The sequence below is a fragment of the Ovis canadensis genome, chromosome 20, assembly GCF_042477335.2.
Source record: "Ovis canadensis isolate MfBH-ARS-UI-01 breed Bighorn chromosome 20, ARS-UI_OviCan_v2, whole genome shotgun sequence".
Classification (NCBI taxonomy): Eukaryota; Metazoa; Chordata; class Mammalia; order Artiodactyla; family Bovidae; genus Ovis; species Ovis canadensis.
Genome location: NC_091264.1, coordinates 43,845,950 through 43,873,684, shown reverse-complemented (window position 1 = coordinate 43,873,684; position 27,735 = coordinate 43,845,950). Strand labels below are relative to the sequence as shown.

Genomic DNA, 27,735 nt, shown 5'->3' with positions numbered 1-27,735 from the left:
TTTCTTATTTTCTTAATATCAGCTGTGAACATAAAATATTAACATATTGGAAACCATAGTGAGTATGTTTTTAAACAATATTACAGGTATATATTGCTAAGATAAACATCACACAATTAAAAAATTAGTATTTAAATCTCATAATTATTCTAACTTTCCTGTTTATCCGATTTGGTATAAAATTTATTTAAAGGATACTTTGCCTCCAGAGTTTATACTCTCAATTACTTTGTCTCCTTTTATGTCAAGGCAAAAAATCTGTGGAAGTCTCAGAAGAAAATCCTGAGAAAAATGGTTGAATGAAACCAGATGGACTTCCCTTTACAAATCAGGATGCTGGAAAGGGGGTTAGGAATCAGTAACAAATTGTTGCCTCCTTCATCCAAGGGTCCATAGAAAATGAAGGCTGCATAACTGTTACGACTTTTCCAATAGTTAAGCACAAAGGTTCAATCCTGCTGTCCATGTTCACTCTGCTATATGAATCTTCTGATCTTATATTTTAAAATGCAAACTTTCAACTAAAAACTTGTATTTCCAAACATTATTTTTCTTTTACCATCACTCCCCAGAACAGTGTTCTCCCTCTTTCACTGCAGACACAACTTTTTTCTTTAAAAAAAAAAAGTTATTTATTTTAATTGGAGGCTAATTACTTTACAATATTGTGGTTCAACTGTACTTTTGATTCCAAATTATATAATTTCCTATGAAGTAATTCTTTTAAAATGTACCCATTTCTTAGTTTTATCTCAATCATTAATATTTATTTATGTCCTATCCCTCATCTTACAGGAGTTCCAGTTCTACTACTTATGCATTTAAAATGTTAAACAACTTCAAGAGGGGGAATTGTGTTATTTTTATGTTTATATCCCTAGTGACCTTTCTCAGGATTAGCACAGAAAAAAAAATATGTAAACATTTGATGTTGGTCCAAGGAGACTTTGATGACCACACATGGACATTTCTTTTCCTATCTAACACACCTAGTATCTTTGCTCAAACTCATTTCTGCTAAGAAAATGTCTCTCAAGCCCACAAATAGATTCCTAGTTTCTAAACCAGAGGTCTTTTCTAAATTATTTTTCTGCTTGAATTCTCAATGGTAGGTTAATATCTTCTATATTAGACCTGCCCTTTGCCTTCATAAATAGTTCTTTTCAATTTTTCACTAACATTTCCCTCAGTGAAATTTCCATTCTTTCCCTCTTTTCTTCCTGCATTTATAAACCACATTCTCTAATGGAATCCCCTTTGTCCCATATTTCCTCTGCCTCTGTGACTTCAGTTACTAATTCTGTACACATAACTTAGAATTCAATTTTTTCTGGTCCCTTCATCTTTTGCAGCTTCAAACTTACAAATGTAGCTAATCTGTGGGATTTCCACTGGGTTTTTACTCCCATATCAATCATATATGCAAAATTGAATTCATTCTGTTTTATATCTTAAAACAAAAGCTTTTGATCCATATAGCTGCCTCATAAGGTATCTCCTAGGTTCTTAACAAATGTTTGTTAAAATGAATTTATGAATTTGGGGGGTAGAAATTAAAAACGCAAATAGACATTTTCAAGTGAAATCAATTTAGGATTTAACGTATGTTTCAAACTTTGAAGTAAAGAAGATTGCTATAGAAACCAGAAACTTTTATGCAAATTCTTTAAATTGGAAATCTTATCAAATGTTTTAAAAACAGCATAATTTCTTTTCCCACTTACCCTAATTAAGCTTAGTGAGCTTTTCTGTGTTAGTGATTTAACCAAGGACTTTCTGGAGGAGAAAAATCGAACTCTTCTAAAGAAGGAAATGTTCCTTTCTCTCTTTCCCTAAATAAGACTGAATATATAATTCTTCATTACTTATTTCATTATACCATCCCTCCCACTTGCCATTGAGATCCTATGTGATAGTGGCAGGAGGCAGCCACTGCCTGTCATCTTTTGCAATTCATGTACCCATTCAAGAAGAACCTTACCATTATACATTTCAGAGAAGAAAACGTGTTCAGTGTGAAAGATAACAAGTAGTTTTCCCTAACCAGCAGGGATAAAATTTGTTGAGTCTGGGAAGACCTTGGGGACATTGGGTTACTCATTAGCAATTAAATGTGTATTGTGTAATTATCCAAGGAAGAAGATCATTTAAAAAAAAAATCTCCCAGGAGAAATTCTCCCAGGTAATCAATACTATTAATATAAGATTAAATAAGTAACTACAATTTTACAAGTCAGTATACATTTCTTATATGCACTTTGATCAATAAAATACTTTTATTGATGGCTTTATTATTCTACTTTATATGGGAGAACATTGTTTGTCGAGAAGTTATAGATTATCACAAGGAAACAGACATAATGAACAATACAGATGAGACACACTAACCTACATATGATAGTAATTGTACTTTTTATAGTTTCTATCACCTCTAATTTGTATAACCTAACTTTCAAATATTTTTTCATAACAATGAAATACCCAATTTTGGCAAAGAAGGACAATTTCAGCAATAGGCATACCTCATAGACGTGTACCAGACTCACTACCACAGAGAGAAAGGGTGAGAAAACTATGGTGGCAATCATTGGATTGATTGCCATAATTTATGATTGAAAGCCATAATTTATTATTTAGACATTTGCCTGTTACTCCCATTGAGGGCACACTGATCAATTACACACTCCCTGGAAATTGCCATTTTATATGTATGTAATTCCAAACATGAGAAATGCTGGGCTGGAGAAGCACAAGCTGGAATCAAGATTGCTGGGAGAAATCTCAATAACCTCAGATATGCAGATGACACCACCCTTATGGCAGAAAGTGAAGAGGAACTAAAAAGCCTCTTGATGAAAGTCAAAGTGGAGAGTGAAGAAGTCGGCTTAAAGCTCAACATTCAGAAAACGAAGATCATGGCATCCGGTCCCATCACGTCATGGGAAATAGATGGGGAAACAGTGGAAACAGTGTCAGACTTTATTTTGGGGGGAGGCTCCAAAATCACTGCAGATGGTGATTACAGCCATGAAATTAAAAGACCCTTAGTCCTTGGAAGGAAAGTTATGACCAACCTAGACAGCATATTGAAAGGCAGAGACATTACTTTGCCAACAAAGGTCCGTTTAGTCAAGGCTATGGTTTTTCCAGTAGTCATGTATGGATGTGAGAGTCAGACTGTGAAGAAAGCTGAGTGCTGAAGAATTGATGCTTTTGAACTGTGGTATTTTAGAAGACTTTTGAGAGTCCCTTGGACTGCAAGGAGATCCAATCAGTCCATTCTAAAGGAAATCAGTCCTGGGTGCTCTTTGGAAGGAATGATGCTAAAGCTGAAACTCCAGTACTTTGGCCACCTCATGCGAAGAGTTGACTCATTGGAAAAGACTCTGATGCTGGGAGGGATTGGGGGCAGGAGGAGAAAGGGATGACAGAGGATGAGATGGCTGGATGACATCACTGACTCGATGGCTGTGAGTTTGAGTGAACTCTGGGAGTTGGTGATGGACAGGAAGGCCTGACATGCTGCAATTCATGGAATCGCAAAGAGTCGATCATGACCAAGTGACTGAACTGAACTAAATTCCAAAAAATATTCAGCAGCTTTTGCTGTTGAATAGTTTTAGTAATGACATCAGAAAATGTAAGCCTTGTCAGTGATCCTAAGATTATTTGTAATAGCAGATTAAATTTCTATTACTAGTATGATGAAAAATCATTAATTCTCCTTCTCTGAGAAACTGCCTCAAAAAGGAAAATAATAAAAGCATGAAGGCAAATTTCATTTTAAAATCTGACCTCTGAAACATACATAGATCATAAAATAGAAAAATATTTTGGAATTAGAGAAGACCAGACAGGTGTGGAACAATGCAGGAAAAGGATGCCCACTACTGCAAACAGCTGACAGAACCCCTATCTCTCTGTGAATATGGCCTGCGGCGAATTATCTGACTCTCATTAAAACAACAGGAACAGGAAATGAGGCATTATCAGTGGAAGAGTTCTTAACCCTGAAATGACTTCTAGAAGAAGCTAAGAAGAAACCACTGAGCTAAATGATATTTGAAAGATATAGTTTTTTGTTTGTTCACTGGACATGAGTGAGACTGTACTGTGAAAAAACTTAATGTAGAAAATCTTAGTTGACAACATAAAATTATAGCCTAAAAAGCTCACTTCTACACACAACCCTGGGTCTGAAGAAACATCCATTTCTTAATTTAATTTGTATTTTATATTGGAGTAGTTAATTTACAATATTGAGTAGAATTCCCTGTGCTGTATAGTAGGTCCTTGTTGATTATCTATCAGTGTTCTTGTGGAGAATCCCAGGAATGGGGGAGCCTGGTGGGCTGCCATCTATGGGATCGCACAGAGTTGGACATGACTTAGCAGCAGCAGCAGCGGCAGCAGTGTATATACATTAATGCCAAACTCCTATTTATTCCTCCCCCTGCTTTTCTGTTTGGTGACCATAAGTTTGTTTTCTCTGTCTATAGGTCTGTTTCTACTCTGTAAATAAGTTCATTTGTATCACTTGTATGTAGAATCTTAAAAAAAAAATGCATACTATTAAATAGATTCCTGACATCATTTAGACTTAACCAATTTATTTCCTTAGTGTCCTGGTTCTGTCCCCGGATCCAAGCTAGGATGCCACATTGCATTTACTGTTATATCTCACTATCCTCTGGTCTGTGACAGTTTCTGTTTCCTTTTTCTTTCCCATTTTTAAAATGACATTGACAGTTTTGAGGCATACTGTGAGGTATTTTACAGAATGTCCCTCGGTTTGTGTCAAGTTAGTATTTTTCTCATGATGAGAGTGGGGCTGTGGATTTTTGAAAAGACCACTGCAGAATGCCACCTGTCTTGGTATTCTTTTCACATCATCTCAGGGGTACATGACATAACAACACACTTATGGAAATGTGTAGAATAGCGAGGAACCAGAAACACATGCTCAGAAACAGGAATAAATTTAGTATCTTTTGTTATATCTGTATACAGGGATATTTCATAGGCATTTTAAATTATGATGTAGGTTAATATTTTTAAGTATAAAAAGTAGATTGCAAAGCAGGAGACATAGTAAGATTTCATTTAGTAACTACAAAATATCTTTATGAATATGTGGTTTAAAAACTCTGCACACTGCCTCACAACAACCCTACAGGAAAAACACTGTGGTCCCAGAACCTGCCTCTGAGGGCCCTGAGGCCCACGACTGTAATAGCTGTGTACCGTTCCCCAACAGGAGCCAGTGTCCACACCCACATGGAGGTCGACCCTAGGACCTGGGAAGAAGAAAAACATTCTCCATCAGAAGGAGAATGTGTTTTTCAAGACGTGATCTACGTGGTGGGGCTAATGATGTCTCCTAGATTTACTGCAAAGAGTAAATAAGATAACAGGTGTGAAAATAGAAGACTGAAAAGGTAATTGTAGATGTTGGCCCTGGGAAGAGTGGGTCTATAGGGGAGGGCATTCTGCTGAGAAAAATCCTGTTTTTCCTTTAAATCTTTTTTGTGGACACATGGACTCACTTTTTCAGATTTAACCTTCTGCATGTTCATTGCCTGAGCTCATACTCTAGAGGACTTCCTTTCCACAAATGGGACCTAACTAAATTTAAAAGCTTTGCACAGCAAAGGAAACCATAAACAAGATGTAAACACAGCCCTCAGAATGGCATAAAATATTGGCAAATGAAGCAACTGACAAGGGATTAATAACCAAAATATACAAACACCTCATGCAACTCAATATCAAAAAACAGCCCAATCAAAAGTTGGGTGGAAGACCTAAATAGATACTTCTCCAAATAAAGAAAAGAGGACATTTCAGTGACCAGTAATGTCACATTTATTTGTGGCAGTTTTTTCCGAATGCCAGAGCAAGAATTTTACCTTTTCTCAAAAGAGGTGCCGTGGTAATACCCCCATCAGTTTAGTTCAGTCGCTCAGTCATGTCCAACTCTTTGTGACCCCATGAATCGCAGCATGCCAGGCCTCCCTGTTCATCACCAACTCCCGGAGTTCACCCAAACTCATGTCCATCGAGTCCATGTTGCCATCCAGCCATCTCATTCTCTGTCATCCCCTTCTCCTCCTGCCCCCAATCCCTCCCAGCATCAGAGTATTTTCCAATGACTCAACTCTTCACATGAGGTAGCCAAAGTATTGGAGTTTCAGCTTTAGCATCATTCCTTCCGAAGAATACCAGCCACTGATCTCCTTTAGAATGGACTGATTGGATCTCCTTGCAGTCCAAGGGACTCTCAAGAGTCTTCTCCAACACCACAGTTCAAAAGTTACAATTCTTAGGTGCTCAGCTTTCTTCAGAGTCCAACTCTCACATCCATACACGACCACTGGAAAAACCATACCCTTGACTAGATGGACCTTTGTTAGCAAAGTAATGTCTTTGCTTTTCAATATGCTGTCTAGGTTGGTCATAATTTTCCTTCCAAGGATTAAGCATCTTTTAATTTCATGGCTGCAATCACCATCTGCAGTGATTTTGGAGCCCCCCAAAAATAAAGTCTGACACTGTATCCACTGTTTCCCCATCTATTTGCCATGAAGTGATGGGACCAGATGCCATGATCTTCGTTTTCTGAATGTTGAGCTTTAAGCCAACTTCTTCACTCTCCTCTTTCACTTTCATCAGGCGGCTTTTTAGTTCCTCTTCACTTTCTGCCATAAGGGTTGTGTCATCTGCATATCTGAGGTTATTGAGATTTCTCCCAGAAATCTTGATTCCAGCTTGTGTTTCTTTCAGCCCAATGTTTCTCATGATGTACTCTGCATAGAAGTTAAATAAGCAGGGTGACAATATACATCCTTGACGTACTCCTTTTCCTATTTGGATCCAGTCTGTTGTTCCGGGTTCAGTTCTAACTGTTGCTACCTGACCTGCATATAGGTTTCTCAAGAGGAAGGTCAGGTGGTGTGGTATTCCCATCTCTTTCAGAATTTTCCACAGTTTATTGTGATCCACACAGTCAAAGGCTTTGGCATAGTCAATAAAGCAGAAATAGATGTTTTTCTCGAACTCTCTTGCTTTTTCGATGATCCAGCGGATGTTGGCAATTTGGTCTCTGGTTCCTCTGCCTTTTCTAAAACCAGCTTGAACATCTGGAAGTTCACAGATCATGCATTGCTGAAGTCTGGCTTGGAGAATTTTGAGCATTACTTTACTATCATGTGAGATGAGTGCAATTGTGCAGTACTTTGAGCGTTCTTTGGCATTTCCTTTCTTTGGGATTGGAATGATAACTGACCTTTTTCAGTCCTGTGGCCACTGCTGAGTTTTTCAAATTTGCTGGCATATTGAGTGCAGCACTTTCACAGCATCATTTTTCAGGATTTGACATAGCTCAACCAGAATTCCATCACCTTCACTAGCTTTGTTCGTAGTGATGCTTTCTAAGGCCCACTTGACTTCTCATTCCAGGATGTCTGGCTCTAGGTGAGTGGTCACACCATCATGATTATCTGGGTCATGAAGATCTTTTTTGTACAGTTCTTCTATGTATTCTTGCCACCTCTTCTTAATATCTTCTGCTTCTGTTAGGTCCCTACCATTTCTGTCCTTTATCGAGCCCATCTTTGCATGAAATGTTCCCTTGGTATCTCTAATATTCTTGAGGAGATCTCTAGTCTTTTCCATTCCATTATTTTCCTCTGTTTCTTTGCATTGATCGCAGAGGAAGGCTTTCTTATATCCCCTTGCTATTCTTTGGAACTCTGCATTAAGATGCTTATATCTTTTCTTTTCTCCTTTGCTTTTCACTTCTCTTCTTTTCATAGCTATTTATAAGGCCTCCCCAGACAGCCATTTTGCTTTTTTGCATTTCTTTTCCATGGGGATGGTCTTGATCCCTATCTCCTGTACAATGTCACAAACCTCCATCCATAGTTATTCAGGCACTCTATCTATCAGATCCAGTCCCTTAAATCTATTTCTCACTTCATCATAAGGAATTTGATTTAGGTCACACCTGAATGGTCTAGTGGCCCCAGTGATTTCCCCTATATTCTTCAATTTGAGTCTGAATTTGGCAATGAGGAGTTCATGATCTGAGCCACGGTCAGCTCCCAGTCTTGTTTTTGCTGACTGTATTGAGCTTCTCCATCTTTGGCTGCAAAGAATATAATCAGTCTGATTTTGGTGTTGACCATCTGGTGATGTCCATGTGTTGAGTCCTCTCTTGTATTGTATTGCTATGTCCAGTGCATTCTCTTGGCAAAACTCTATTAGCCTTTGCACTGCTTCATTCCGTATTGCAAGGCCAAATTTGCCTGTTACCCCAGGTGTTTCTTGACTTCCTACTTTTGCATTCCAGTACCCTATAATAAAAAGGACATCTTTCTTGGGTGTTAGTTCTAAAAGGTCTTGTAGGTCTTCATAGAACTGTTCAACTTCAGCTTCTTCAACCTTACTGGTTGGGGCATAGACTTGGATTACTGTGATATTGGATGGTTTGCCTTGGAAATGAACAGAGATCATTCTGTCGTTTTTGAGACTGCATCCAAGTACTGCATTTTGGACTCTTGTTGACCATGATGGCTACTCCATTTCTTCTAAGGGATTCCTGCCCACAGCAGTAGATATAATGGTCATCTGAGTTAAATTCACCCATTTCAAATACCCCTATGCTGACCCCTAAAATAAGAAATTTGGAAAATCTGCGGGGAAAAATAAAAGCATTCATATTGATATCTTAAAGATGGTTACTCATGTGTGACATAAAATATTTTTCATTTTGTGCTCACAATTACTTTTTGGAGTAATAATATGGGTAGAGGAAAATATCAAAAAAAGAAATTTTTGATGTGGTCAATTAACATTGCATCACTGTGAAGATGATTGATAATTGGAACTCTTGGTCTTCTTGGTTAATAGTGGTTTTACTGCTGTCAGTAAAGAGCAGCTTTTAACCCCTTAAAATTATGAGAATATCTAGTTAGCATAATGAAAGGAAAATATTACAGTTAACCGAGGAATGTAAGTAAAATTTGCACATGTATAATCTAAAAGAATCAGTGCGTATTGTAAAATATTTTTAGTTTTGGTGCCTCAGTTTAAAACGTATTTTAAATATGTTTTTTTTTTGTACATGTATCATAATACATTAGCTATTAAATAATGCATTATATTTGATAATAATTTTTTGTATATTTCATGAGTACTTTTTCAGGTGAGAAGTGACTTCTCTGGTAGCTCAGATGGTAAAGAGTCTGCCTGCAATGCTGAAGACCTGTTGGACCCCTGGGTAGGGAATATCCCTGGAGAAGAAAATGGCAACCCACTCCAGTATTCTTGCCTGAGAATACCATGGACAGAGGAGCCTGGCAGGGTGCTGTCCATGGGGCTGCAAAGACTCAGACACGACTGAGTGACTTCACTTTCATGTACTTTATCTCAGGTGATGACGCAACATAAATTGTCGACATATAACGGTTGTAAAAGACACATTTCCATAATAGACATTTCTGGGAGGAAAAATCAGCGTCCTATTGTTTCCACAGAACTTTCTTTTTCCCAATCAGTCTCTTTATGGTCCCCTTGAACTCCTTATTCCTTAGAGTATAGATCAGTGGGTTCATGCTGGGAGTAACAATGGAATAAAAGATACTGAGAAGTTTACCCTCTTTTTGATTCGGACTGTTTCCTGGTTGGATGTACATATAGATAACAGTTCCGTAGAAGATGAATACCACATTGAGATGGGAGGAACAGGTCCCAAATGCTTTTTGCCTTCCAGTTGCAGATTTGATCTTGAGCACAGCTACAGCAATGAAGCCATAAGAAACCAGAATGAGAAGAAGAGGAAGAAGAACGATAACCAGGCACATGGCAAATGTGGTTACCTCCATGGCTGTCGTGTCCACACACGCAATCTTGATCATTGCAGACATTTCACAAAAGAAGTGATCCAGGTGGTGATTTCCACATCGAGGAAGACTCATGGCATAGGGGGAAAGTATCATGCAATTAATAACACCAAACACCCAGGCAGTGCCTACAAGGCCCTGGCAAAGTTGGGAGTTCATTATGGTCATATAGTGCAGAGGCCTGCAGACAGCGCTGAACCTGTCATAAGACATCACAGCCAGAAGGATACATTCAACTGAGCAGAGAACCATATCAGTGAAAAGTTGGAAAGCACAGCCACCAAAGGTAATTCTCTTGTCTTTGCCCCAGATATTGACCAACATTTGAGGGACTATGTTTGTGGTATAACTGAGATCCAAAATGGCCAAGCTTCTAAGGAAGAAGTACATGGGAGTTTGGAGATGGTCATCGGGAAAAGATAGCAGGATGATGGCCATATTTCCACTCAGGGCAATGATGTAGAAGAAAAATACCACCCAAGAAATAATCATCTCCATCTGAGGCTGACCTGTGAATCCAAGGAGTATAAATCCACCAAAGAAGCTGTCATTGATCATTCTTTTTCTTTTTCTTGATAGCAATTCTGAAAGTAGAATAATCAATATAGTAGAAATCATATGGGTATATTCAGAAACTTCACTATCAGATTCAAATCAGGATTATATGAATGATATAGATAACAGTTTTATTATCAAACACATAAATGTATTTTTCCAGTGATACAAATCATATAAAATTTAACATATGATAGTAATAGATTATTATATAAATTTTTTGAATATCTAGTGAAATGTCCAAATGTGGATTATAGTGGAGAGTTTGATAAAACCTAGAAATCTACATCAATGACTAGAGTGTATAAAAGAGTACTTTGCTCAATTTAATGTCATTTAATGTAATTCTTTATTGAAAGAATTTTCTCTGTGCCTATAATATAGCATAGCAGTGCATGCTAAAAGATGAAGAATTTAAATCATTAACTTTGTTTTATCTTTAAAAATGTAATTATTTTTATATAGATCCCATTAAGAAACAAAGTCATTAACATTAAATAAAACAGAATAGTTTCTGATTCTGTCTGAAGAAAAGATTCTTGGAGTTATTTTCAAATATGGAGATTCCTGGTACTTCTCTAAAATGTTTAATTAGCTTATTGATTGATTGACTGGGAGATAAGTACAATAACCATTCTTATTATTCTAATAGTCACAGGAAGGTAGAAATCTGTTATCGACCTGCTTCTTTTACCCCATTATTGTAATATAATTACAATAAAACTTGAAATATGTGTTTATACCTCAAGAACAGGATACCCTAGAATGAGGGAAATATAATAATATAACATATCAACATTATTACCTATTCTGTCACTTTATTTTAGTGAGCACTAAGATTTATAAGGACTGATGCTAAAGCTGAAACTCTAGTACTTTGGCCACCTCATGCCAAGAGTTGACTCATTGGAAAAGACTCTGATGCTGGGGGGGATTAGGGGCAGGAAGAGAAGGGGATGACAGAAGATGAGATGGCTGGATGGCATCACTGACTTGATGGACGTAGTTTGAGTGAACTCCGGGAGTTGGTGATGGACAGGGAGGCCAGACATGCTGCAATTCATGGGGTCACAGTTGGACACGACTGAGCAACTGAACTGAACTGAACTGAAGATTTATAACCAGGTCTTTCTTTCTCAAGGGCCTTCTCTTCACCACCATGTATGTCTCTTTTTGCAGATAACCTCCCACTTTCTTTCTCAAAAAAGCAAGTCTCATCTAGTTCTGTACGTACGACAGTGAATTCAAGTCTTAAATAAAATCAGAAATAAAAGGACTGGAAGACACTTGATATATCATGAGGGTCAGGATATTGGAAGTTAGGAGTGTAGGCCATTTGTAACAATAATATCTTTTTTCAAAAAAAAATTTGCTGCAAACCTCTTTTATTTTTTTTAATTTAATTAAAAAATTTTAACATTAAATGCATTTGGGGGGGGGTATAGCTGATGAACAATGTTGTGATAGCTTTAGGTGAACAGCGAATGAATTCAGTCATACACATACATGTATCCATTCTCCCCCAAACCCACCTCCCATCCAAGCTAGCACATAACATTGAGCAGAGTTCCCTGTTCTATACAATAGGTTTTTGTTGGCTATCCATTTTAAATATAGCGGTGTGTACCTGACCTTCCCAAAGCCCTTAGCTATCCCTTCCCCACAGCAATCACGAGTTCGTTTTCTGTGTCTGAGTCTGTTTCTGTTTTGTAATTCTGTTTATATGCCTTCCCTGGTGGCTCAGAGGTTAAAGCATCTGCCTGCAATACAGGAGACCTGGGTTCAATCCCTGGGTTGGGAAGATCCCCTGCAGAAGGAAATGGCAACCCACTCCAGTATTCTTGCCTGGAAAATCCCATGGACAGAGGAGCCTGGGGCCACTAAGAGTCGGACATGATTGAGTGACTTCACTTTCACTTTCATCTGTATCATTTCTTTTTAGAGTCCAGATATGAGGGATGTCATATGATATTTCTCCATCTCTATCTGACTTACTTCACTCAGTATGAGACTCTCTAGATCCATCCATGTTGCTGCAATGGCCTATTTCATCTTTCTAATGGCTGAGTAAGATTCCATTGTATATATGAACCACATCTTTTCCATCCATTCCTCTGTCAATGGACACCCAGATTGCCTCCATGTCCTGGCTACTGCAAACTGGTGCAATGAACACTGGGTGCATATATCTTTTTGGGCCATGTTTTTCATCGGATATACTCTCTTCTAAAGCAGGATGTTATATCACTACTATTACTTCTTTTCAGTTCATTCTTTACCTTCACTTTTCTTCACTGTATCTTCTCATTCATTTCTCCTCCCCTCCAGTTAGCTCCAATGTTTTCTAACCAATTTCTGCTTTTCTCTTTGCTTCGTTGATCCTTTATTCCTGTTAGCTTCACTTACTAGCTCTGGACAGATAACTCTGCCAAATATCTTTATTAATTCAACTTTCCTTCTCTTTCAGATAGGCGATTTTACCAGTGTACTCAACATCAACACAGGGCTTTAAATCAATACCACACAGGTTTACATCTCATTTCACAGCATCATAGTTCAAAAATGAGTTCATGATTTTTATTCCTACAACAAATCTACTGTTTCTTTTGTGTGTTGCACATTAATTTTATTAGGTGAATTCTCCCTAAAGTAACTAGTATGTTCTTGATAAATATTTGCTAAAACAGATTATGAGACTCATTAGAAAAGACCCCAATGCTGGGAAAGATTGAAGACAGGAGGAGACGGGGATGACAGAGCATGAGGTGGTTGGATGGCATCACCGACTTGATGGACATAAGTTTGAGCAAACTCTGGGAGTTGGTGATGGACAGGGATGCCTGGCGTGCTGCAGTCCTTGGGGGTCACAAGGAGTTGGACACAACTGAGTGACTGAATGGAACTGAACTGATGGGATAAATATTTAATCATGAGCACATGAGTAGAAAGGTATAGCAATTTTTATTTATAGGATCTCCATTTCAACAGATATTAGTTTAGAGATCAATAGATGTTCTAGATGATGTGGTGAGGAGAACAACTGGTGTGAAAGCCAGAGGTTGTATGCAAATCATTTTGATTTTGAGAAACACCTTATAATATTACCCAAGACAAATTAATTTCTCCTCCACTTACCTTAATTCAGCTGAGTAAACTTTTCAGTACTGATGATTCAGCCAAGAAAAATTTGGAAAAAATGTTATTTTATAATATAGAAATGAATATTCATTATTAAATCTAAATAGAGCAGAACCATCCCTAGGCTTCCACTACTTCTGCCCAGTTCTCACTCTGAACCTTTATGCTTGTGGAAGGAGGCTGCCCCTGCCCCTCACCATTCCCAGTTCATAAGCACAGTTAATAAGAATACTTTTGTCTCCTCCAGTGAAGAAGAATCCAACAAGGAGACACATGTGTGCTTTGAATAATAACTAATTAGATTTCCCTTAAGAGCAATGATGAAATTTGTTGAGCAATGATAAAATACCTTGGGATCTGGAGTATCTCATAAGCAATTAAAGTATATTAATAATTGTTCAGAAACACAAAACAAAGGAAAACAAAACAAATCTCCTTAAAAGAATTTAACAATTTCAAAAGTCAGCTCCTTTTGTCCATTTTGGATTGAGACTAACATCATCATTACTATTACTCTTATAAGTGAGGCTAATAGGAGTGAAAATAATTAAAGCGGTTTTATATTATGCTTTACTAGTCATATACATTTTTGGTATGTTATGTCTCATTGATCCTTAAAAACTTTTAAATGGATGTTACTTCTTTTTTTTATGTGGATGGAAACTGGGTATAATAGAAGTTTTGTGATAAGCCCTGCATGACCAAGTGAAGCACTCGTCTAAATCTTCTGACTCCATGATTTGTTTTTTAGTTGAATGTATATTATAAATAATCTAATAGTTTGAAATAAATGTAATTGACAAATATATTTATGATTTCAGCATAGAATGGCAATTTATCAAAATGAAGGAGAGGAGAAAGAAATATAATGGACATAAAAGTAACACAGACATACCTATGATAATGATTGATAGAGGTAAACTTAGAAACATAGTGTAAAATTTAGAAATGTTGCTTCTTCCATTCATAATACATTTTACAGTGTAACCTACTGTAACTACCACTAGACATGGGTTATGAAAACAGCTCTGCCTTGTTTTCCTTCCTGAAGGTTTATTTTGTAGGAGCACATGTATCAGTCCTGTAATGATCTTAGAGGCTGATCATCAATCAAAGTAAAAATTTCAGTGATCTTCTAGTTAAATAAGAGCTTCCCTGTTCTTCTCTCAGAAATAAGCCCAAAATTAATAAATAGAATAAAATACAAAAATCTAAGATACATCTGAAAATTAAAACAACTAAATAATGGTTTCTGAAACTAGAACAATCAAAGTGGGATGCTTAAGATAATGTCCATCATCACTGAACTCAAAACTAACTGAAAAACCAACTTCCTCTAAACAAATGGGAAGGTCTGGAGAAAACAACACCACCACCAAAAAAAGGAAAAGAAAATAGTACATCTATCTGTCTCTTGTTATAATAACAGGAACAGAGAATGAAGATTGGCAATATCAATTATCCTGGATCTCTTTATGGAGTCTATGAAAAGCAAAAATAGAAATCATGATTTAAGTCTCTTTTGAAACAAGTAGTCTATTGTTGAAAGAGTGAATAGAACAGGCTTTGCATTATAGCAGATCTAGAGTGGAAAATCTCAACTATCTTTGAGATATAATTCACATATAACATTATATTAGTTTCAGCTGTACAATATTTGCATGTATTGTAAAATGTTCATCACATAAGTCTAGTTAGCACCTATCACTATGCAGAGTCACAATTTTTTCCCTGTGATGAGAACTTCTAAGATCTACTTTCTTAGCAACTTTTATTTATTTATTTATTTGCTGGTTTATTTTTTTTAATTTTATTTTTACTTTATTTTACTTTACAATACTGTGTTGGTTTTGCCATACATTGACACGCAGTACAGTATATTAACTGTAGTCACTGTGCTGTACATTATGTTAATATTTCCATGATGTTGATTTTATGACTGGAAAAATCTCAATTGATTGAGGAAAAGTAAAGGCCAAACCTGGTGGCTCAGATAGTAAAGAATCTGCTTGCCGTATGAGAGACCTGGGTTCTATTCCTTGGTTGGCAAGATCCCCTGGAGAAGAGACTAGCAACCCACTCCAGTAGTCTTGCTTAGAAAACCCCGCAGACAGAGGCGCCTGGCAGGCTACAGCCCATGGGGTCACACAGAGTTGGACATGACTGAGCAACTAACGCACACACACATACCAAAGGCCAGAGTAGCTCTCATACACATTTAACCTGTGTCATGGTGTTTTTGCTGTCAACAAAGATTGCTATGAGCAAGGTCTAGGCCAAGGATTAACCTCTTCTCCAACATGGACCTCCTATAAATAGTTGGTCTAGAAAAGTAAAAACTGATATAGCTAATGATGAATAATCAAAAAAAAGTCAAGGTTTTATACAAAAGATTTATTACTGGCCATGTGCAAAATACTAAAATATGAAACCAAGAAAGTAATGAGAAAAGGATTGACAGATGAGAAATATTCATTACAAAATGCTATGTTGGAGGTAAGAACTCTAACCAAACATAATGTCATTATTGCTAAAAAGCCAGCCATAAAATTGTGACTGAGAGTATGAAACTATAACACAAAATAGAAGAGCAGAAAGTCATGGCAAATAAGTGGCAAAATAGCAAAGTTGAGATTGTATCATAAACCGGCAGAACTCAGGTCAGAAATAGAGGGGAAAGTTGAAAATCAAAAAGAAGAAATAAAAATTAAAATTATAAAAATAGAAAGGAGACTAGGCACTGAATCATAGAAATAAATAAATAACAGAGTATTGTTAAAACCAAGAAAAAATAACCAACAAAGTGCACAATCAAAATTATGATAAACTGTGATTTACAAGTTATAAAGGAATATATAGATCTACAGACTAAAAAATTCTCACTTTATTTCAGCTAAAAAATACATTTACCGGTTAAAAACCCTACTAAGACTATTAGATTTCAAAGAGAATAATCTTCGTTTTAACAAAAAGTTGAAGCATCATTGATTTAAAATGTGTTAGTTTCAGGTGTACAGCAAAATTATGTCTTTACTAAGCTTACATGCTCAGTTGTGCCTGAGTCTTTGCAACCCTTTGGGCTGTAGCCTGCCAGGCTCCTCTGTCCATGCAATTTTCCAGGCAAGAATACGGGAGTGGGTTGCCATGTCTTATTCAAGGGAATCTTCCTGACCCAGGGATTGAGCCTGCGTCTCCTGTGTCTCCTGCATGACAAGCGAATTCTTTACCCACTGAGCCAACAGGGAAGTTATAAATATATATATATATATATATATATATATATATATATATGTGTGTGTGTGTGTGTGTGTGTGTGTGTGTGTGTGTGTGTGTATACTTTTTCAGCCTTTTCCATTATAGATTATTACAAGACAGTTCCCTGTACTATACAATAGGTCCTTGTTGTTTATTTTATATAGTAATGTGTATCTGTTCATCCCAAACTCCCAGTTTATTCCTTCCTCCCACTTTCACCTTAGTAACATGTTTATTTTCTAAGTCTGTGAGTCTGTTTCTATTTTGTAAAGTTCATTTGTATCATTTTTTTAGATTCCGCATGTAAATTATATCATATATTTGTCTTTGTCTGATTTACTTCAGTTAGTATGATAATCTCTAGGTCTCCGGGTCCATCCTTGTTGTAAAACTGGCATTATTTCATTCTTTTTTATGGCTTAGTAATATTCCATTACATATATATAGTGATATTCCATTTTATATATATACACACACACACACACACACACACACACACCCCACATCTTCTTTATCCATTCATCTATAGGCAGACATTTAGGTTACTTCCATGTCTTGGCTATTATAAATGGGCTTCTGTGGACATTTAAGTACATGTATCTTTTCAAATTAGCATGTTTGTCTTTTTCAGATTTATGCCCAAGAGTTGGATGGCTGAATCATATGGTAACTATTTTTCGTTTTTTAAGGAACTTCCATAATGTTCTCCTAGGGGAGGAAATGGAAACCCACTCCAGTACTCTTGCCTGGAGAATTCCATGCACAGAAGAGCCTGTTGGGCTACAGTCCGTGGGGTCACAAAGAGTCAGACACGACTGAGTGACTAACACACACAACACATCATGTTCTCCATAGTGGCTGCGCCAGTTTACATTCCCACCAACTGTGTAAGAGGGTTCCCTTTTCTCCACAATCTCTCCAGCATTTATCCTTTTTAATAATAGCTATTCTGACTGGTGTGAGGTGATACCTCATTGTAGTTTTGATTTGCATCTCTCTGATAATTAGTGACATTAAGCATCTTTTTAGGTACCCATTAACTATGTGTATGTCTTCTTTGAAAAAGTGTTTATTAGGTCTTTTGTCCATGTTTTGATTTGGTTGTTGTTGTTTTTAAATGAGCTGTATGAGCTGTTTGTATATTCTGGAAATTAATCTCTTGTCAGTAGGATCATTTGCACCTATTTTCTCCCAGTTTATAGGTTGTCTTTTTGTTTTGTTTATGGTTTCCTTTGCTATGCAAAGGCTTATAGTTTTAATTATATCTTATTTGTTTATTTTTGCTTTTGTTTCCATTACTCTAGGAGACAGATCCAAAAATATATTTCTACAATTTATGTCAAAGAGTATTCTGCCTATGTTTTCCTTTAGAAGGTTTATAGTATCTGGTCTTACGTTTAGATTTTTAAACTGTTTTGAGTTTATTTTTGTATACAGTGTTAGACAATGTTCTAATTTCATTCTTCTACAGGTAGCTGTCCAGTTTTCCCAGCACTACTTATTGCAGAGACTATATTTTCTTCATTTTATATTTTTGCCTCCTTTGTCATAAATTAATTGACCATATATGTATGGGTTTATTTCTGGACTTTCTATCCTATTTCACTGATGTATGTGTCTGGTTTTGCTCTAGTACCATACTGTTTTGATTACTGTAGCTTCCTGAACAATCAGATAAAAGGAGTTATCATTGGAAAGGTACAAGTCAGGCTGGCCCCAGTCTTCTTTACAATAATACTTACAGGAAGTAGAGCAAATCTTGCAAGTATTTAAATGAAAATGTGTGAGTTTAATTTTATTCTTGTAAATACTCTCCTTTAAACATAGAAAGAACAATACTAGCAGAAACAGAACAGCACAATTACTATGAAATTCATCAAGATAATGGAATAGAAAATTAATATACAGAAATCCAATTTTTTCATATACATTAACAACATGTTAGGGAAGATAATGTAAAAGAAGATTGCATTAACAATAGCAAAACAAAAACAGCACAATTTTATAGCAAATGTAGAATCCATTAATAATGAAACCTTTAATTAAACTATTGAAGGAAACAAAACAAAAACTGAAAAACTGGAAAAATTACACTACACTATATTCTTACAGAAGAGAAATTCCTTTAGAAACTTGAAATAACTGAGATTATTTATCTATGAGTCAGAAACCAGAAGCCATAAAATGAAAAAACAAAAAAAACCAAAAGACCCCAAACTAAGATCAACTTGTAATCGTACTGGAACAAACAAAAGACAAATGACCAACTGGGAATTACAGTTCTATAAATAATACCAAAACAAGTAAAATTGATTGCCATTTATATCAAAGATAAAGCACCAATTTCCATCAGAGATAAAAAGTTCCTAAAATTGATAAGAATATCCACCCCCTCCCTCAATAAAGGGTAAAGTATACAAACAGGTAGCTTTGAGGAAAGCAAATAAAATAACTTTTAAAATTACATATTCCTCAGTCACACTCAAGAGAAATGAGAAATAATACTGTCAATTCAGTTCAGTCGTGTCTGACTCTTTGCAGTCCCATGGACTGCAGCATGCTAGGCTTCCCTGTCCATCACCAACTCCTGGAGCTTGCTCAAACTCATGTCCATCAAGTCGGTGATGCTATCCAACCATCTCATCCTCTGTCATCCCCTTCTCCTCCCACCTTCATTCTCTCCCAGTATCAGGTCTTTTCAAATGAGTCAGCTCTTCGCATCAGGTGTTCAAAGTACTGAACTTCAGCTTCAGCATCAGTCCTTCCGATGAATATTCAAGACTGAAGAAAAGAGGAGAAGCTAAAGGCAAAGGAGAAAAGGAAAGATATACCCATTTGAATGCAGAGTTCCAAAGAATAGCAAGGTGAGATGAGAAAGCCTTCCTCAGTAATCAATGCAAAGAAATATAAGTAAACAGAATGGGAAAGACTAGAGATCTCTTCAAGAAAATTAGATACCAAAGGAACATTTCATGCAAATAAGACTATCAGTTCAGTTCAGTTCAGTCGCTCAGTCGTGTCCAACTTTTTGCGACACCATGAATCGCAGTACTCCAGGCCTCCCTGTCCATCACCAACTCCTGGAATTCACTCAGACTCACGCCTATTGAGTCAGTGATGCCATCCAGCCATCTCATCCTCTGTCGCCCTCTTCTCCTGCCCCTAATCCCTCCCAGCATCAGAGTCTTTTCCAATAAGCCAACGCTTCGAATGAGGTGGCCAAAGTACTGGAGTTTCAGCTTTAGCATCACTCCTTCCAAAGAAATCCCAGGGCTGTTCTCCTTCAGAATGGACTGGTTGGATCTCCTTGCAGTCCAAGGGACTCTCAAGAGTCTTCTCCAACACCACAGTTCAAAAGCATCAATTCTTCGGCATTCAGCTGTCTTCACAGTCCAACTCTCACATCCATACATGACTACTGGAAAAACCATAGCCTTGACTAGACGGACCTTAGTTGGCAATAGAGAGAGACAAATTTTTTGACTCTAGGTGGGAAATTTTCCACACTCATGTGTTTGGTGAAGGCTAGTGCAGCCACTGTGTAGGGCAATTTGTCAACATTTCTCTAGTGTAAAATTCATTTGCATAAGTTTGGGCCATTTTCTTTTTTCTTAAATCATTTTTTTCTCTTGGAGTTCTTATTTATATATTCTGAGAACTCATCTTTTATTAGTGACTTGTAATGCAAAAATCTCCTATTTGGGGTGACTCTCTTATTATTGTAATTTTTCATAAATTATTATAATAAATAGAATTCTATTTATTATAGGTGAATGTATCTATAGTATTCTTTATGGTGTATTTTTTTTTGTTTCTAAGATATTCTCAAATAATAAATATATTCTCCTCTACCTAACTCAGAAAGTTAAAAAAATATGTTTTTCATTTCTGTGTACTTAATAGCCTACAATGTATTTATGTATGTAATATAAGGTAGAGACCCAATTTTGTGTTTTCTCCAAATGGTTAAAAAGTTTCTCTTGTGACACCAAGGTGAGTTTCTGAGAAAACAATCATTTTTATACACTTGTAAATGGAGGGTATATTGGTATAGATATATTTCAGGTTTTTGGCATTATTCAGTATGCAAAATTTATACAACCTTTGATGTAAAATTCTCGTTAAGCATCCAACTGAAATACTATTACATACACAGCAATACATGTTCACAAACTGTCTACTGCAGATTTTGTAAAAGTGAAACACTGGAAAGAACCAAAATGTCAATCATCACTGCAAGAGTAAATAATCCATTTAAGTATAAATTGTTGACATTGTTCTGCATTAAAATAATAAGATCTCTGTGTACTGATGTAGAATAATTTTCAGACACTCGTAAATGAAGAAAGGCAGTTGCATAAAAATACACTTTCCATGATAAAATTTGCTTTTCAAAATGTTCATGTAATCTTGAGTCTGTCTGTGTATGTGTGTCTGTCCATGCAAGGCGGGGGAAGGGGAGGAGAAGGAGAAATGGAGAGAGGAAGGGATCAGGAAAGCTTGGTTATAGCCAAGAGATTAAATCAGCAAAAACTATTTTTTTGCTTTTGGAAAGAACGTGTTATAGTACCAGGGCTACTTAGTCCTACAGCTTGATCTCATCAGCTCCCTCTTAGATTGTCTTCCTGCCCGGCTTCAAGTCTTCCACTTCACTCTTCTCCACAGCAGTGCTCCTGGTATGCCTGTCATCCCAAGTCCAAGATCCAAAGATTCCTAAATGTCCTTAGGAAGGTCTTACCCTCAGACCCCAGCCTAACTATCCTATCTCTTTATTTCTGCTATGCTAACTATACAGTCTATTTTGGTGAATGCTGTATGTGTTTTGTAAAAAAAAAAAATGTTTGATTCACTTCAACTAGTTCAAGTTGGCTGAGTGGTTTTCAAATACATTCTGTATCATTATTATTTTCTTGTCTAGTTGTCCTACTCATTATTGAGAGAAATGTGTTGATAGTCCCAATGATGTTTGTACATTTTCTATTTGTCCTTTGATGTTTTCAACTTCTGCTTCATGAAGTTTGAGATTTTATTAGTTGTGCACACACTTGTGACTGTTACCTATTCAAGATAGAGTTGCCAATTTAATCTTTATATAATATTTCACTTTTTCTCTTATAATGCTCCTTGTCTTGGAGTCTGGTTTATTTGATATGAATATAGTTAAATCTGCTTTTAAAGCTTTGTGTTTGCATGGTATACTTTGCTAACTCTTTTAGTAAAAAGAGTTTTAAAAGAATCAATTTATCTTTTATTTTTAAAGTCTATTTCTTGAAAACAGGATATAGTTGGATGTTGTTATTTATTAAGCATAACAATTTCTGCCTTTAGTTTGGAATGATTTTTCTGTATTTGTGTAATGTAAGTGAATAAAAAGCCTCTTGATGAAAGTGAAAGAGGAGAATGAAAAAGTTGGCTTAAAGCTCAACATTCAGAAAACGAAGATCATGGCATCTGGTCCCACCACTTCATGGCAAATAGATGGGGAAACAGTGGATACAGTGTCAGACTTTATTTTGGGGGACTCTAAAATCACTGCAGATGGTGACTGCAGCCATGAAATTAAAACACGCTTACTCCTTGGAAGAAAAGTTATGACCAACCTAGCTAGCATATTCAAAAGCAGAGACATTACTTTGCCAACAAAGGTCCATCTAGTCAAGGCTATGGTTTTTCCAGTGGTCATGTATGGATGTGAGAGTTGGACTGTGAAGAAAGCTGAGCGCTGAAGAATGGATGCTTTTGAACTGTGGTGTTGGAGAAGACTCTTGAGAGTCCCTTGGACTGCAAGGAGATCCAACCAGTCCATTCTGAAGGAGATCAGTCCTGGGTGTTCTTTGGAAGGAATGATGCTAAAGCTGAAACTCAAGTACTTTGGCCACCTCATTCGAAGAGTTGACTCATTGGAAAAGACTCTGATGCTGGGAGGGATTGGGGGCAGGAGGAAGAGGGAATGAGAGAGGATGAGATGGCTGGATGGCATCACCGACTCAATGGACGTGAGTTTGAGTGAACTCCAGGAGATGGTGATGGACAGGGAGGCCTGGTGTGCTGCGATTCATGGGGTCACAAAGAGTTGGACACGACTGAGTGACTTTACTGAGCTTAACTGAAGTGGATTAAAATATGGTTGGGTTCAAGTCTACAATTTTTTGCTTGTTTTCTATTTGTCTCAACTCTTCTGTTTTTGTTTTATTTCTCCTTTGCTGCCTTCTTTGGTATGAATTCATTTTTTTTTTTTTACTATTTCATTTTATCTCCTTTATTAACTTCTTAGATTGTGTCTTTTTTGTTGTTGAAGTTGCTTTAGTGGTTAAAAATACATATTTTTAACTGATAGGAGTGCACCATCAAGCTATTTTATTCTAATCCAGAAACAATAAAAGAAAATTAAAGCAGTATAATTCCATGTCCTCCTCTCTTCCTTGTGCTCTTGTTGTCATCTACAGATTTTATTTCAATATATGCCAAATACTACATATGCATTTTCCACACACATTTTTAGTTTTTAAACAGTCAGTTGTCTTTAAACCAACTTATACATATGTACATAAAACAGACAAATCTTTGATATGTTTATCTACATATTAATACTTGTGTATCTTGTTTGTTCTATATTTTCAGACTTCCCTTCAGCCTGAAAGGCTTCTTGAACTTTTCTTGTAGAGCTTTTCTTGTGTAGATGATTTTAAACATTTAAAAAATCTGAAAATGTCTTATGTTGCCTTAATTTTGAAGGTCATTTTCCCTGAATATAATATTCTAAGTTGATAACTTTTTCCACACCTTCAATATGACATTTTATCGACTTTTGGCTTTCATTGTTTCTGATAATAAATCACTCATTGTTATCATTATCACCCTGTATTCAATCTTTCTTTTTCTCTGACTTCTTTCAAGCTTTTCTCCTTGTTTTTTGCTTTCATCAGTTAGATGTAAGTTGGCTACATTAATTTTATTTTTATTTATCTAGATTTGGGTTTGGTGAATTTTTAAAAAATTTGTAGTGTGTTATTAACCAATTTTGTATTATTCCAAGCCATTACTTCCCTGATAGCTCAGCTGGTAAAGAATCCACCTGCAATGCAGGAGACCACAGTTTGATTCCTGGGTTGACTGGAAGACCTGACTCATTGGAAAAGACCCTTTCCCAATTGGGAAAGATTGAAGGCAGGAGGAGAGGGGGATGACAGAGGATGAGATGGTTGGATGGCATCACTGGCTCAATGGACATGAGTCTGAGTAAGCTCTGGGGGTTGGTGATGGACAGGGAACCCCGGTGTGCTGCAGTCCATGGTTGCAGAGTTGGACACGACTGAGCAACTGAACTGACTGACTGAAACCATTATTATCTTTTCAAATAATCTTTCTAATTCTTTTTTTCTCTTGTCACGTTATAGGACTTCAGTTACTCATATGGTAGAGAAGTTGATTTATCCTACAGAACATGAATGCTCTGTGTTTTGTTTTCTGACACTGTATTTTTTGTATCTAATATTTACGCTTTTTTGTATAATGCTCATCTTTTTGATGAAGTTTCCTGTATGTTCATAAATATTGTCTGCCTTCACCACTAAAAATTTAAACATATTTGTTACAGCTTTTGAAAATCCTTATAATCCTCAGGAAAATGCAAATTAAATCATAATGAGATATCCCTTATGTACCAAATGGAAGAATACTTTTTTCCAAAAGTTGACATTTCCAAGTGAAGAGGCTATAAAGGAAATAAATGCTCAACTTTGGAAATTTATTGGCAGTTTTTAATTAAAAATGAGTACACTCAATACCATTTACACCAGAAATTTCAATCCAAAGTATAGACTCAAAGAAATATTTGATTTTTTCCCCCTTGGCTATGCATGTGGCTTGTGGGATGTTAGTTACCCAACCAGAATTAGAACTCAGGCCCTTGGCAGTGAAAGTGGGAAGTCCTAACCACTGAACCAGCAGGAAATTCCCCAGAAATGCATACATTTGTCCACTGAAAGACATATCCGATAATGTATATATTAACACTATATGTAATAGCATTCCAATGAAACTATCCAAATGTAGGCAATAAAAATAAATTGCATTATATTCATAAATGTATAAGCATATGGTAATGAGAATGAATGCCCTAAATGGTACATGTAAAAACATAGATGAATCCTACAGACACAAAATTGTACATCTTAGATGAGTTTAGTTATTTAAATTTCAAAACCAAGCAAATATGGCTTATGGTTTGGGTAATTAAAAGAGTGTCTTAGGGGATAGTGACTAGAAAGAGGCACAAGGGGAGCTTCTGACCTGATGGATATATTCTCTCTTGCTTCTATGTGCCACTTCACAGGAGTCTTTCAACTCTGTAAAAATTCATTGAGCTTATACTTATGACTTTTTCATTTTTCTATATATGTTTTACTATTATACAATAAAAAATGTAATAAGAAAAGTTAGAACACAAGTTACAATCAAAAAAATCATATTCATATTGTTGCTAAAGGGCTAATCTCCTAATATATAAAAAGCTTCCTCAAACCAAGAGGAAACTTATAAACTCATAGTAAAATGGACAACAACATCTTCAAATACCAACAGCTATTTCACAAATAGGCAGCAGCATCTGAACGTACAGAAAGAACATCAACCTCATTTATTATAACAGAAATACAAAACGCAGTGACACAAAGATACAATTTCTTAACTATCAGGTTAAAAACTAAATCCAAAAGTTTCACAACATATTATATTGGTGAAGCTCTGGATTACCAAATGATGTAATTCAGATTAAGCTTTAATAAAAAGGTGTCAAGCCCTGATAGCTCAGTTGGTAAAGAATCTGCCTGCAATACAGGAAACCCCAGTTCAACTCCTGGGACAGGAAGATCCCCTGGAGAAGGGATAGGCTACCCACTCCAGTATTCTGGCCTGGAGAATTCCATGGACTATTGGTCGCAAACAGTTGGACATGACTGAGTGGCATTCACTCCAATTTCTTTCACTTTCAAACACAAAGTAAACACCCCTTATTCATCTTAAGATCCGTGAGTTTATATACTATGGCAGAATTATGTATAATTCATTTGCTTTGTAAGCAGTTTATGACGCTATTTTTATTTTTTGTATTTTCCCCATGGCCCAAGCGCTTTTCTCTATGAGTTTTAATTGCAACTGGCAGATTGGTTCCCCAAGGTCAGAATTTCCAGCATGCCCCATCCTAAAGTCACTAGATTCCCTGAGGAGTAAAAAACAAGGAGACCCTAGGTATCCTTGTATTCTTTTAAATATGGCATAAAAAAAAGAGGAGAGTCAATATTGTGATAAGATCTAGACACAAGGAATTTGTGCTAGGACTAGCGAGAGTGAGACACCTTACAAGCTGAACAATGCAGCAAAACAGAAGTAAGTGACACAGAACCTCTGAGAGGCTTCTTTCAGAGGAAAAGGAAACTTAGTTCCAAAAGAGGGGAAGTTACTTTTACTCTTGGTGCTATTCTTAGTCTTAGAAACTGTTGCTTAGAAGACTGTCACTTTGACAAGCAACAGGTTTGTTTGTGCAGACCAAGACTATGGACAACAGCAGGAGGGAGAGGTACTATCATGGCATGTGAATTAAAATAATTTTATTAAAGATAAAATTAATTAGAGGTAAAGAAAAAGGAATAATGATATTTAAATATTTGAATAGTAAGAGTGAGTAGGGTATTTAGGTTCCATCAGGTAACTTTTTTTCTTTTTTAATTTCCAAGATTTTTCATTTTGGGGAGAGCTTACTGCCAGGTGAGGAAAATTACCCTGAGTAATCCTTCTAAAGCATGAACTGATCTCTCCCCAACCAAGTCAATGTAGATTTGGTAAGATATCTTAGAATTTTGGGAAATGACCCAAATAATCAAGTGGATGAGTTCCTGTTTACTATGGAACCATATTTCTACATATTTGTAATTTGTAATCTGGAAAGGATTGCTAGTGGATTCAGGGGTAGTACAAATTCATTTCAGCATAACAACAGAGTACAGAAAGTTTGCGGATGTGCACAAGCTTCAGTGAATTTATTATTATGTCAGTTTGGTAGCATAAAAGGTAGAAAGAGATACTGTACTTGTTTCTAGGACCGGTTTGATTACACACTTCCTGTTCACAATGTCTTATTCTGTCAAAGATAAAGAAAAAATTCCATTTTATACTATTTTATTCTAAGAATGCATACAGTAAGAAAGCATATACTAACTGTACTATATACTAAGAAAGCATGAGGAAAGATGTTTTGAATGACTGTTGTGAGGTATTTACTTAGATTAAGTAGGATGTAAAAGTATTTTCTGAATACATCTTCAGCTTATATTTATCATATGACACTTGATCTTCAGAAAATGTTCCTATATAGAAATTGTTATTCTTAGCAATTGTTCTTTTCAGGAAACATTAAAATCAGAATCCCTTCCCACCTTTCTTTTTTCATCCTGTCCTTGCTTCCGTCCTACCATCCAAAAGGAGCAGTGAATAATATCCTTTGAGAGGTGAATATTACAACTGGCCACAGACTAATTTTTGAATTAGCTGAATTCTGACTTTGGTGACTTCATTTCTATTTCATAGTCTTATACTCCATTATCATTCCTTCTCAGTTTGGGAAGTTTTCTACACTGTCCACATAACCATCCATGCATAGAAGATTCCATATGCTGTAGAAGGTCCTCTTCTTTCCATAAGAATGACTCTCATATTCATATCAAACAGATCAAAATATAAGTGGTGAATGATGTATATATGGAAACAGTATAAATTTTACCAGGACACTATGGTAATCCAAAGGGTTTAAGCTTTTATTTTTTTTCCTTACTGCCTGTCAAATAATTCTGCTTATTTGTATTATGGATTTGACTAATCACAAAAAACA

At 36.2% G+C, this 27,735-nt stretch overlaps 1 protein-coding gene across 1 annotated transcript; it reads right to left on the bottom strand.

The window, feature by feature from the left end:
- Nucleotides 1-9,521: 9,521 nt before the first annotated feature.
- Nucleotides 9,522-10,460, bottom strand: LOC138425765 (olfactory receptor 2W1-like). The gene has a single exon (XM_069564042.1). The coding sequence runs from the start codon at nucleotides 10,458-10,460 to the stop codon at nucleotides 9,522-9,524; it is 939 nt and encodes a 312-aa protein (XP_069420143.1).
- Nucleotides 10,461-27,735: the final 17,275 nt, after the last annotated feature.